Source organism: Orycteropus afer, unplaced genomic scaffold, assembly GCF_000298275.1.
Source record: "Orycteropus afer afer isolate SDZICR_OR568_19922 unplaced genomic scaffold, OryAfe1.0 scaffold00035, whole genome shotgun sequence".
Lineage (NCBI taxonomy): Eukaryota > Metazoa > Chordata > Mammalia > Tubulidentata > Orycteropodidae > Orycteropus > Orycteropus afer.
In genome coordinates, this window is record NW_006921622.1 from 10,065,228 (window position 1) to 10,077,936 (window position 12,709).

At 40.5% G+C, this 12,709-nt stretch overlaps 1 protein-coding gene across 1 annotated transcript in view; it reads right to left on the reverse strand.

Moving 5' to 3' along the window:
• Positions 1–1,078: 1,078 nt before the first annotated feature.
• The window catches only part of DNAJC1 (DnaJ heat shock protein family (Hsp40) member C1), a 452,461-nt gene continuing 440,830 nt past the window's right edge, over positions 1,079–12,709 (reverse strand). Inside the window, exons 9-10 of the mRNA XM_007936407.2 lie at positions 4,158–4,618; positions 1,079–1,147 (exon numbers count right to left, since the gene is read on the reverse strand). Of these exons, the coding sequence (XP_007934598.1) occupies positions 1,079–1,147; positions 4,158–4,618 (530 nt within the window). The remainder of the gene's footprint in view (positions 1,148–4,157; positions 4,619–12,709) is intronic.

Genomic DNA, 12,709 nt, shown 5'->3' on the forward strand with positions numbered 1-12,709 from the left:
TGCTCAGGGAGCTGTGTCAGAGGTCACAGGTGTGCACACCTAACATAGCATCTCCCTGAGACCTGAAGGCCACCTCTGCTGTCTCCAAATTCCTGGGACTAGTCTCAGGGCTCACTTAGTTCACTGTCCTCCTTTATAGATGAGAAGATTACAGAGATGCGCGGTGACTTCTGCCACTCAGACTCTTCCCCAGGAAACTGTAACCTCATTTCAATCCTTAGAGAAAATACATCTCTACAGATATTTTATCAAATCCCTTCCACTAAATGTGTTCTGGTTGTCTTAACGTTTTCCAAGTTCAGGCAGTTTGCACTTATCAAAAATTTCTAAGCTCTCAACAAATGACAGAGATTTAAAAAGGAATGCCCAGGTGAAAATGACAGTTCAAAAACAGTAAGAAACAGTTTAATAGAAATAAACAGTTCAAAATAGTGAATTTAACTTAGGTATTAAAAGACCCAATTTAATTAATTCTTAAAAACTTTACGTTTCCTGGAAATTCTATCAGTTAGGGACTCATTTATACTGAGCAACCAAGCTTAAAAGTCTGTTGTCACCTTGTTCTTGTTCATGCAGTCTAATTTTTTTAGATACATAAAACTGGTAAGATAACCTCACACTGTACTTAGCCAGCTACCTGAGTATCAACCCAGTTTTTATCCTCCCCAAGTAACTTTGTCCAGCTACTTGACTCCCAAGAGATGTTAACTGATGTGTTCTTTGGTCATGGTTTTCTTTCAAAAGTTTTAATTCTTACACATTAGCTCACTCATGCTTCACTCACTTCAAAAACATGTATTTGCCTGATTGTTAGAAAGCTCTATTCAATTTGTTCTCCAGGAACGTGAACTTTGCAGGGATGAGTCATAAAATAATCTGCAAAATGCCCAAATTGCTTGCTTCCCTCCTTAACGCAGTGTTGGTTTCAGCAACATAACACAACATTTATTATTTATTTATTTATTTTACTAAGGCACAGGACGTATAGAAATACTGAGGTACAAAATGCAAATTTCTGCATAAGATCCTAAAAATACTCATTTTGGAAAATGAAAGTGAACAGCATCTTTCAGAATATTCAGCTTTTAGCTTGTTTTTTCTTTTGGACCAGTTCAACCAGCAACTTGTATCTAGCGATACAGTCCTCCTGTAGGAAGGAAAAAAGAGAGGTGAAAACAATGACTCTACAAGTCAGTTTGAGTTTACATATCAGCTGCTTCTTGCAATAAGCCTACTGTATGGCCAGTTTGTGAACTTGGGCCCCATGCTAATGTAGGAGTCTGTGTCCATTTACTCTGAATGCTGGCTCTGTCCCAGAACCTGTCTTTTCTAGGACAGTCCGGTTGGCAGACCTGGCGAGACAGGTACAAGGAGGCCTGTCTGTCTCCACTCTTGAAACTCCTGCCCAAAGGAGGGGTTGCTAATCAAGGGGGTGAGGGACCCAGAGTAGCTGTGTGTGAGGAATATCACATTGTGATTATGAATGTCAATTTGTTAAATATAATTTTAACCTTTTACTTTGTCGTTTAGGAGAAACCAAAATTCTTGAGGCCTGGCACCATAATATCATCAGTATCATTCTGGGTTGCCTTTCCCTAAGGAGCTGCTGAGACCTTCTTGTGGGGTCATGACAGCCCAGCCCCCACAGGACACTGGCATAGAGTGTGCTGGGACTCTGCTCTGCTCTCCCAGATGATACCATGGGACTCCTTCCTACCTCGTCAGGGATCCTGATGATAGCTGTAGCTGTCACCCCTTAGGGTGTGAATCATTACTGTAGCAGAGATGGGATGACAGTGAGGAGGGGTTGGGCCTCACTACACTCATGGTTTATCACAAGATATTTTCCAAAACCCATTCTGCTTCTATTAACAACAACAACAACAAAACACAACAACAAAAAAACAAGCCTTCACTAAACCTGGTACAAACTCAGGGAGATAGCTTGGGGGGCGGGAGTGCATGGGAGGGAAAAACACAGGGAACTATGGGGAGGACTACGAGGAGGAAGGGAAGAGAGCAGTTACACTGTGGGGAATTGCAGTCAATGTCATGAAACAAAATGTATATGAAAAGCTATATGGAAAATGAATTTGCTCTGTAAACTTCCACCCAAATTACGATAAAAATCTAAATAAACAAATAAATAAGACCTAGTGCAAACTGAGTTCTGGCAGATGACTTTATCAGCTGCCTTGGATAGAGAACGGATATTCCTTCTCTTTCCCGGATTTTACCTTAGTACTATGAGACAGTATCTCCTAACAGATGCCTTTTCTGTATGTGGCACTAATTTAAAAATATAAATATAAATCAAGGCCTTTCTGTAACAGGTGTGCTACCACTACCTAACTGCACAGGACACGAAGGAGAGCACAGCCGTCCACCTGGAGGGACACCGTGCTGGCCCAGCTCTCAACAACAGGCCTGCAAGGGAATGCCCTGCTCCTCAGGCGAAGGCTCCCCTGTTAGCCTGGCCCCATGGCAGGTGAGCCAGCAGGCAGCCTCTGCTGGACCTGGTTCCAAAGCCAAGGCTTAAGGGGAACACCTGCGGAATAATGAAAGCCTTTCTACTTTCTAGCTGAAAACAGGAAGGTTCTCAAACCCCAAGGCGATGAGTTTCTGGGTGTTCTATCCTCGGGAATCCACAGTTCCAGTTCCCTCAGTTTAAGCCAATGTCAATTCATCACACATGGAAACGCCGGGTCCTGACAGACGCCGGAGGAATCTGGGGGAAGTAAGGACTTCTGGCACTCCAGTTGGAGAGGCTGAGCAAATCTCTGCTTCCAATAGATCAACTGCTAGTGGTTTATTTTTCTCCTGAGGAAACTCTGAACGTCATCATTTTAAAGTAGGTGATGGATAACTAGACCTGTACACGCAGGGACATGCATGGCCACGGGCTCCATTTTCCAACACAGAATTTCAATAAAAAAAAAGTAAATGAACATCAATGTGCTCAGAGGCTAGAGTGACAGGCAGAGCCGCCAGGAAGGATTGGTTCTTTTGATTTATCAGAGTGTCCCTGGTGCCTCAGACTAAGAGCACCACTACAAGGAAAAAGGCCCCCTGAGACTGTGTGCCAAAAGGTCGAAGTTGAAAAGATCACTCCTGGAGCTCTACAGCTCCAAAATACTAGATCACAAGGCGGAGACCAGAGGTGGGGGCGGGCCTTCCACAGGGCACACCCATCTTCACTCCTCTTGGATTTTATTTGAAAACTAGCTGAATATGTATTTTAACAGATACTAAGAGAGAGAAACATGGAGAAAAGCCAATTATAAACAGCCAAGGTTACAGAGGGTAAGCAGAATCCTAAATGTCAATCTCACATGACCCCACATAAAAGAACACGGTCCCGGAGCCTCTGATCAACTAAGTGTTGTCTTGGAGAGAAAATGAACGTACACCACAGAACTGGGGACCATCATGATAACATCCTCAACCACACAGAGCTCCTCAGTGAGACTGGTTGTTACTAAGCTACGAACCAAGAAACCAAACGCACTGCCGTCCAGTCAGTTTCAACTCACAGCGACCCCTCCTTGGGTTTCTGAGGTGGTATCACTATGGAAGTAGACTGCCCAATCTTCCTTCTGAGGAGTGGGTGGTCGGTTTGAACTGCCAGCCTTCTGGTTAGCAGTCAGATGCCTTAGGCACTATGCCACCAGAGCTCCTACTAAGCTACAGGGGCTTATGATTTTATGAAAAATCTCCCCACTATGGATAAAGGGAGCCTCCCTATGTTAGAGGCCCTGATGACCGAGGTGACCCACGCTGCCTCTCCTGGTGATCATGCTGCTGAATCATGCTTGTGCCCAGGCCTCTCTCCGATGGCCACCCCAAGTGCCTCCACAAGGCTGGCTGAGTTGCTGAGGGTGAAGTCTGTGTTCTACAAGTAGAATTATCTCTGAGAAGAACTAAGAGGTCTGTACAATGACTAATTATATAAGCACTTGCATTAATCTACTCAGAGCACAGAATCACATGCTGAAAGGAGAAACATACTGGAAGGGAACTGGTAGGAGATCACGTAGAAAGATTAGATAGAAAAATACAAATAAGATGAAAGGAAAACTAGGTAGCACTGGCTGCAGCCACTTCCATGGTATTCTAAAACCTGTGCAGGGGCCACTTTCTCTTTCCTCTTTACCCACCTTACTCTTAGATGGGACACATTTGGCTATTTTGTCCCAGCGGTCAGAGGATCCCTTTGGATACTGCTGTAATGCTAATTCCAGGAGTTTCTGTTGATTCTGAGACCATGGCTCCTCTGCAGCACGAGTTCTCTCTTTTTTCTGGTTCTCTTCATCACTGGATTCATTTTGTTCTGACAAATCAAAGTCCTTCTGCCTCTTTGCTCTGAACTTCTCCTCTGGCTCCACCTTTGTTATTGTCTCAAGCAATCTGGCTGGCTTCCGCCTCCGAGACCGACTCTCTGTGATTCCAGCTCCATTCTGATCTCCTGCACCCTCCTCCAGTTCCTCCTGCTCCTCTTCCTCCACTCTTCCCTCTGCATCTTCTCGCTGGGTGATGATGTCATCTGGCAAGGCTGTGGAGGTCTTCATGGGTTTGGAATTCTGAGTTGTTGACTTGAGCTCAGCAAGTCTAACCATTCCTATGGAAAAGGATCACACCACATAGATGGTTAATTCAAGTGACAATAATAGCAGCTGTCTACCACACATCAGATCGTGTGCTAGGCATTTTGCATAACTTACTTAATTTGTAGACTATTCTAGAAAGACAGGTTAACATTACTCTAACTTTGCAGATGAGGAAAGTTAAGTCTCAGCATGCAGCAGATTTGGAATTTGAACTGAGTTCTGTCTGATTGTAAGTCATTGTCTTTTTCACTACTCCAGGAATAATGGGTATACACAGAATCATGTTGTGATCAAAGAATAATGCAAAGTTTTTTTTTTTTTCAAAGATCTTTTTAAGAAGAAATAACCTGCTACTTATTAGGTAAGGAAGAATCTCTTCACAATCCAGAGTTGTTATTATTCCATTACCAAAACAAAAAAAACCAAAAAACCAAACTCAGTGCAGTTGAGTCAGATCTGACTCACAGCAATCCCTCCTGGGGCTCCTGAGGCGGTATCACTACGGGAGTAGACCACCCAATGAAAATAAAGCTGTCAATGTGAACTTACTACACTGCCTTCGGCAGGCAGATGTACAAGTAAATCATACTAGTAGCAATTACAAGAATCTTTAAATGTGAAAAGGAAAATTTTGTTAAAATGTTTAAACCTTTTCATAAGACAGATAACATTAATATCCTCTGTCATCAATAAGAGGACAAAGAACACAGACAATTCCAAAGGGAAGAAATACAAATAGTTAATAAATATTAGAAAAAAATGCAAATTAAAGCAATGAATTATCCATTTTTGATTATTAAGTTGGCAAAAGTTAGAAAGTACAGCAATACCCAGTACTGAGCAGCAAGATGCAGAGGGAGGGGGAGATGCATGCATGGGTAGGGGGGACAGACCCTGGTCCAGTCAAATGCTCTGTGATGCTAGTAAGCAGCTGAAACACCATCGAGGAACTCAAATCTTTATTTAAATTTAATTACTTTAAAATTAAATTTGACTTTAAATAGCTATAAGTGGTTAGTGGCTACTATATTGTACAGCACAGGTCTAGCCATTCTGGAGGACAATCTGTCAAATGTAGGTAAGACCTTAAAACTATTTACCTGTGATTCTAGAATTCTACTTACAGAAGGTTGTTAGGGATTGAACTTGTTCTCCCCAAAATATATGTTGGAATCCTGACCACTGTACCTATGGAGGCAACCCTTTTTGGAAATAGAGCTTTCTTTTTGCTATGTTAATAAGGCCATACTAATGCAGGGTGTGGGAGCTTTGGTAGCATAGTGCCTAAGGCACTTGACTGCTAACCAGGAGCCTGGCGGTTCAAACTCACCAGCCACTCCCTGGAAGGAAGATGGGGCAATCTACTTACGTAGTGATACTGCCTTGGAAACCCAAGGAGGGGTCCAACTCTATGGCAAACAACAACAACAACAATGCAGGGTGTGTCTTAACCCTAATCACATCTGAGTTATAAAAAGAGCATATTAGACACAAAATCTAAAAGGGGTGGGGAAGGGGGAAGGTATTAGACAGATGCCATATGAGGATTACCAAAGAATATTCAGGGCTACGGACAGAGTCAAGACCCTGAGTTCGACCTTTAGCCTCCAGAATTGAGAAATTAAATTTCTGTTGTTTAAAGCCACACACCTGTATTTATGTTATAGCAGACAGAAGTTATCCTAAGGAAATAATTACAGATCTATGCTAAGATTTACCTATTGAGTCTTAGCTCTTAATTTTTTAAGTGATGTTTTCTCCTTTTTTACTAGCTTTATAAAAATTAAATCCTGCACACGATAAAGAATTAAGATTACAAATGGAATATAATGAAACATATATAACATATAAAGCCCTCTCAGTCTGGGTTCCCAGTGCCCTTCCTCAGAAGCAAGAATGAATCGCAGTGTCTATGTGTGTTTACTTCTAGAAATATAGAGTATTTTCCTCCCTTTTTTTATATTACTGGGAGGACACTATTTGGAATCTATTCTGTTTTAGCACATGCAGATTCACATTCTCTTTAGTGGCTGTATAATAATCCATTGAGTGGACATAGCATAGCTTATTTAGCCCCTTACAATTGGTTATTTAGGTTGTTCCTAGTCTTCTGCTATTACAAATAAGGAGCATTTTTATAAGCATGATCTCCACACTTTTTTGATTATACAACTCTCTGTATATATACTTATTTATGAATTATAACCAAGTACCACTCTGCTAATATATTATTTAATTATAAAACACATATAAAAAAGATATTCAAAATCAACTCAATATCCTAAAAAATAATTTTGTTCTACTTGGTAAAGGAAATAAAACATTGTTATTCTCATAAAAATATCAGTAACAGTAATATTAAAAACAATGAGACTGAAAATACTTCAGTATTGTTTAATACTGGTTGAAACACTGAATTAAAGGGCCAGGTCAAAAGTCAAGTTTATTCTGACCCTTAATTTTTTTATTTTGTATTGTGATTTGAATGAAAGTTTACAAAGCAAACTCACTTTACATACAGCAGTTCACATACACTTAGTCTCATGACATTGACTACAATTTCCCACAATGCAACAGCTCCCCTCCCACTTCCTCTCCATAGTTTCCTCTTCCCTGTGTCCTTTCCTCTCATGCACTGCTGCCCGAGCTGTCTCCCTGTGCATACACAGCCCTTCTATTCTCCCATGATTGATCTCTCCAAGGAGTGTATCTAGCTAATGTAAATGTTCAGCTCATATGATTATTCTGGCCCTTAATTTTTAATGGCCATCACAGCTGAAAAGCTACCTTATAAAGACAGATATATCCACATATAGTGCCCCGTTGACTGTGCTCACTAGACTTTGATATGCCTAAGGCAATTGACTGCTAACCAGAAGGCTGGGGGTTCAAACCCACCAGCCACTCCTCGGAAGAAAGGCTGGGCAATCTACTTCCATAATGATAGCGCCCTGGAAACCCAAGGAAGGGTCACTATAAGTCGGGTCCGACTCGACAGCACACAACCACCACCTCCACCACCACCAATTACAAACAGTTTTCATAAAAATCTCTTAACCAATCAGTTATTCTTGCAAACTAAGTGGAAGATGTTAACACTTATATTTTAACAATTTTCATTTTGTTTGAAAGATGTTTAAACAGGTTAAAAGGTTATTTTCAAAATTTTTAAATCTTCAGAAATAAGTTTGTGTTATGTTAGCCACAAAAATAACACTTCATAATAGAAAATACTTTCAAACATCTCTTTTGAAAATGTTGTTCTATCACATAAGTATCTTTTAAAAACAGGTGCTTCACATTCATTGTGAAGATGTCATCTATATTTTGAAAACACAGATTTTGTTTTTAATATCTGCTATCAAGTTTGGAACTGTTTTTTGGAAGAAACATGCTAACAATGATTTTGAAATTAAATGACTCTTTTAAGTACTTTGTCAAAATACCAAGAAGCCTCTGTATAACATAAAACATTCTCCTGGTTACTCTCCATCTTATTAGACAGTGTCACTGCAACTTGAAGGTTATCACTAAATCCATGCAACTGGGCATTCTGCTGCACTATGCTGAAAGTGAAAGAATGAGTGACAGGCCACTGCCAATCTGTCAGCCTTGTAGAATCCTGCTGTGCCCTCAGGAAGCCCTGGGTGCCACATGGAACACATAGCCCTGTGATGCATGGGCATGAAGAGGGTGTTGCCAGAAATGTTTATTAAATATTAGAAAGTGTAATTCCTTTCTCATTATTTAAAGATTAAAAAACAAAACAGTATTAGTCCTAATATAGTCTTCCTATATTCTAAAGGATCATCCTGCGCACCCCACTGTGGAACCACTGCTTCATAACAATAAAAAAAATTAAAACAACCAAAATGTCCAACAATAGGGATTTGTAAGACTAATAGATAAATAGGTATCTGCCATTAAGTTGACTTTGTCTGACTCATGGCAATCTAATGTACAACAGAATGAAATGCTGTCCAGTTCTACTTTATCCTCATAATTGCTGGCATGTTCAAGTCCACTGTTGCAAATAAACTAAGGGGCCTCTATATTACAGGGTGTTACAAAGAGCTCTGATGGTGCAATGATCAAGCACTTGCCTGCTAACCCAAAGGTTGGTGGTTTGAACCCACCAGCCACTCTGTGAAAGAGAAGACATGGTGATCTACTCCTGTAAAGACTGCACCTTAAGAAACCCTATAGGGCAGTTCTGCCCTGCCCCATAGGCTCGCTATGAGTCAGCACTGACTAGATGGCACACAACACCAACAACTTGCAGACGTTAGAATGATGACATAGATGAGTATATGGAGTAAAAAAATTACTGTTTTGTGGTAGCATAGCTATATATATATATATATATATATATATATATATATATATATGTTATTGTTGTTGTTTGCCCTCAAGTCAGACCAGACTCTTAACAACCCCTCCTTGGGTTTCCAAGGCGGTATGTCTATGAAAGTAGATTGCCCAGTTTGCCTTCTGAAGAGTGGCTGGTGGGTTTGAACCACCAGCATTCTGGTTAGTAGTCAAGTGCCTTAGGCACTACACTACCAGAGCTCCTATATATATAGACCTAGATGTACTGGAGAGAGCTGAAGACTTTGGATGTGGCCAAATACAGACCAGTTTTGCTTTTTTCAGCTTCATCTGTAAATGAGTCATCAACACTGTGGGGTCTACTCTCTGCTTGAAGTTGCTGCCACTGCCACCGTGATGCCCCGTTTCACAGTAAAGGGCAAACATACCTCCTTCCAAGTCACAAGTGTCACCTCAGAGATATTCTTACATGTTAAACTACCTATTTCCTGTTCTCTTCACAACACTTTTTCCTATCCCCACCAATGCTTTAATGAGATAAATGTCTGTTCCTTACTCTAAACCTTTTCAAGAATGCATTTTTGGAGAATGTCTTGGAGGTAGTTTCTTTCTTTCACATAATATCTCCATGTTGCCTCCACGGCCAGACAAATAACTATTCGTAGTAAAGGAATCTGGGAATGTTCTACCGCCCACAGCTGGAGTACTCGGAGTGGAACCCATTCTAGGGATGGCTTTTTGAGATCTCAGGGTTTGCTGGCCTGTTTCCTGGCTGTTCATCTGCATTCTCTCCCTGGGACTTGTATTTGAGTTAGGTGGGAAGGTTTGGGAGGCATTTCCTTACTTCATGATAGCAATCTAAGAGTATGGAGATGCCAATGAAATTTCAGTTATTCCTGGAGGAAATGAAATACCAAAGTGTTTTTTTGTTGTTGTTGTTGTTGTTGAACATTTTACTATGCTTTAGGTGAAAATGTACATAGAAAATTAGTTTTTCAATCAACAATTCATATACACATTGTTCTGTGACACTAGTTGCAATCCCCACAAAGTGCCAGCACTCTCCACACTGTGCTCCTGTTTCTATCATCTGGTTTCCCTGTCCCTGCCTGCCTTCTCTTCTTTGGTTCTGGGCAAATGTTGCCCTTTTGGTTTCATATAGTTGACTGCTTGAACAGCACACTCTTCACTGGTACTATTGTTTAAAGACTTGTCTATTATTTGGCTGAGAGGTGGCCTCTGAGAGTGTCTTGAGCTTCAAGTTAGAAGATGATCTGAGGGTTATATTCTTTGGGGTTCCTGAAGTCTATTTGAGACTAGTAATTCTAGTCTTTTTTTTTTTTTAAAAAAATTTGAATTTTGTTCTACATTTTCACCCACTCTTATCAGGACCTTTTACTGTGGACCCGGTCAGCATGGATGGCAGTGGTAGCCTGGCACCAAGTTCTTCTGGTCTCAGGTTTGCAGGAGGCTATGGTTCCTGTGGACTATTAGTCCTTTGGATGAATTACTTCTTTGAGTTTTCAGTTTTTTTCATTCTCCTTTGCTTCAGGTGGGAAGAGACCAATAGTTGCTTCTTAGGGGGCTACTCTCAAGCTTTTAAGAACCCTGAAGCTATTCATCAGACTAGGATGTTGAACATTATTTTATATTTTATAAACTGTGCTTTGCCACTTGACCTACATGTCCCCTGAGCCTATGGTCCTGAGCCTTCAAGTGCAGTAGTTCAGTCCTACTGCCTGAGTAGTTTCTGTAAATGTGACACCTGTGTGCTCCATTATATACATGAGCATGCATTCAACATTTATAAATACTTATGTAGAAACATTCACAATCATACCAATATATGTACACAAGTATACTCCCATACAACCTCCCTCACCTATATGTATTATCTACTCACAAATGATTGTTTATTACTGTTATTGTAGTATTTCTTTTGTATGTGTAAATTCTTTCTAAAACATATTCAGAGATGTAGCTCATTATTAAACTAAGTTAACTATTTTATATTGTTGCTACTTTTTCATATAAATAGTATTCATTTTTTTTTTTCAAAATCTTTCCCTTTACCCCAGTTAATATTTACTCTCCTCTAGTTGCGGTTTATCCTCCTTTCCCACTCACCCATGGTAACCATCAAAGAATATTTCTTTGTGAAATCCTTTTCTTGACTTTTCACGATAATGGTCTCATACAATATTTGTCCTTTTGTGACTGACTAATTTCACTCAGCATAAATGGCCTCTAAGTTTATCCATGTTCTGAGATGTTTCAAAGATTCATCATTGTTCTTTAACATTGCATAGTATTCCATTGTTTGCATGTACCATAGTTTGTTGATCTATTCCTTCATTGATGGGCATTTAGGTTTTTTACATCTTTTTGCTATCGTGACTAATGCTGTGGTGAACATGGGTATGCATATATCTTTGTGTGACAGCTTTTATTTCTCTAGCATATACACCTAATAGTGAGATTAGTAGATCATGTGGTATTTCTATTTCCTGCTTTTTAAGGAAGCACCAGTTTTCCACAGTGCTACACTTTACCAGCAGTGTATGAGGGTTTCAGTCTCTCCACACCCTTGCCAGCATTCCTGTTTTCTGCTTTTTTGAACTTTGCTATTAGTGCTGGAGGAACTCTGGTAGTGTAGTGCATAAGGCACTTGACTGCTAACCAGAAGCTGGTGGTTCAAACCCACCCGCCACTCCTTGGAAGGAAGGGATGGGCAATATACTTCTATAGGGATACTGCCTCGGCAACCCAAAGAAGGGTCATTATGCATCAGGTCTGACTCCACGGTACATAACCACAACAACAACATTAGTGCTGGGGTAAGATGATTAACTCTTTGTTCTGATGTGCCTCTCTCTAATAGCTAGTAAGTGTGAGCATTTCTTCATGCGTTTGTTAGCTACCCGAATGTCTTCTTTGATGAAATGTTGGTTCATGTACTCAACTTTTTAAGTGGATTATTTGTCTTTTTGTTTAGGTTGTTGAAGTTTTCTATAAATTTTAAAGATTAGCCCTTGTCCAATATGTCATTGCCTAAATTTTTTTCCCAGTCTGTGGGTTCTCTTTTCACTACTTTGGTGAAATCTTTTGATATGTGTGTCTTATTTTAGGAGGTCTCATCCATCTGTTTTGTCTTCTGGTGTTTGTGCTTTTTTAGTTATACCCAGTAGTGTACTTATGCTCTGAATTAGGGCCACTAAGTATGTTCTTGTTTTTCCTTTGTTGATCTTTATGGTTTTAGGTTTTATGTCAGGTCTTGGATCCAACTTGAGTTTGTCTTTGTATATGGTGTGAGATATGGGTCTCATTTCATTTTTCTGCAAATTGATATCAAGGTTCACCAGCACTGTATATGGAAGAGACTCTCTCTTCCTCAGTTAATGAGTTTTGGCCCTTTGTCAAAGACCAGCTCTCCATAGGTGGATGGATTTACTTCTGGGTTCTCAATTCTGTTCCATCGGTCTGTGTGTCTGCCATTGTACCAGTAGGAGGCTGTTTTAACTACTGTGGCAGTTATTGCAGGTTTTAAGATTAGGGAGTGTGAGGTCTCCTACTTTGTTGTTGTTAGGTGCCATTGAATTGGCTCCGACTCACAGCGACCCCACGCACAACAGAACAAAACACTGCCTGGTCCAGCACCAGCCTCACAATCCTTGCTATACCTGAGCCCATCGTTGCAGCCACTGGGTCAGTCCATCTCACTGAGGGTCTTCCTCTTTTTCACTGACCCTGTACTTTACCAACCATGATATCCT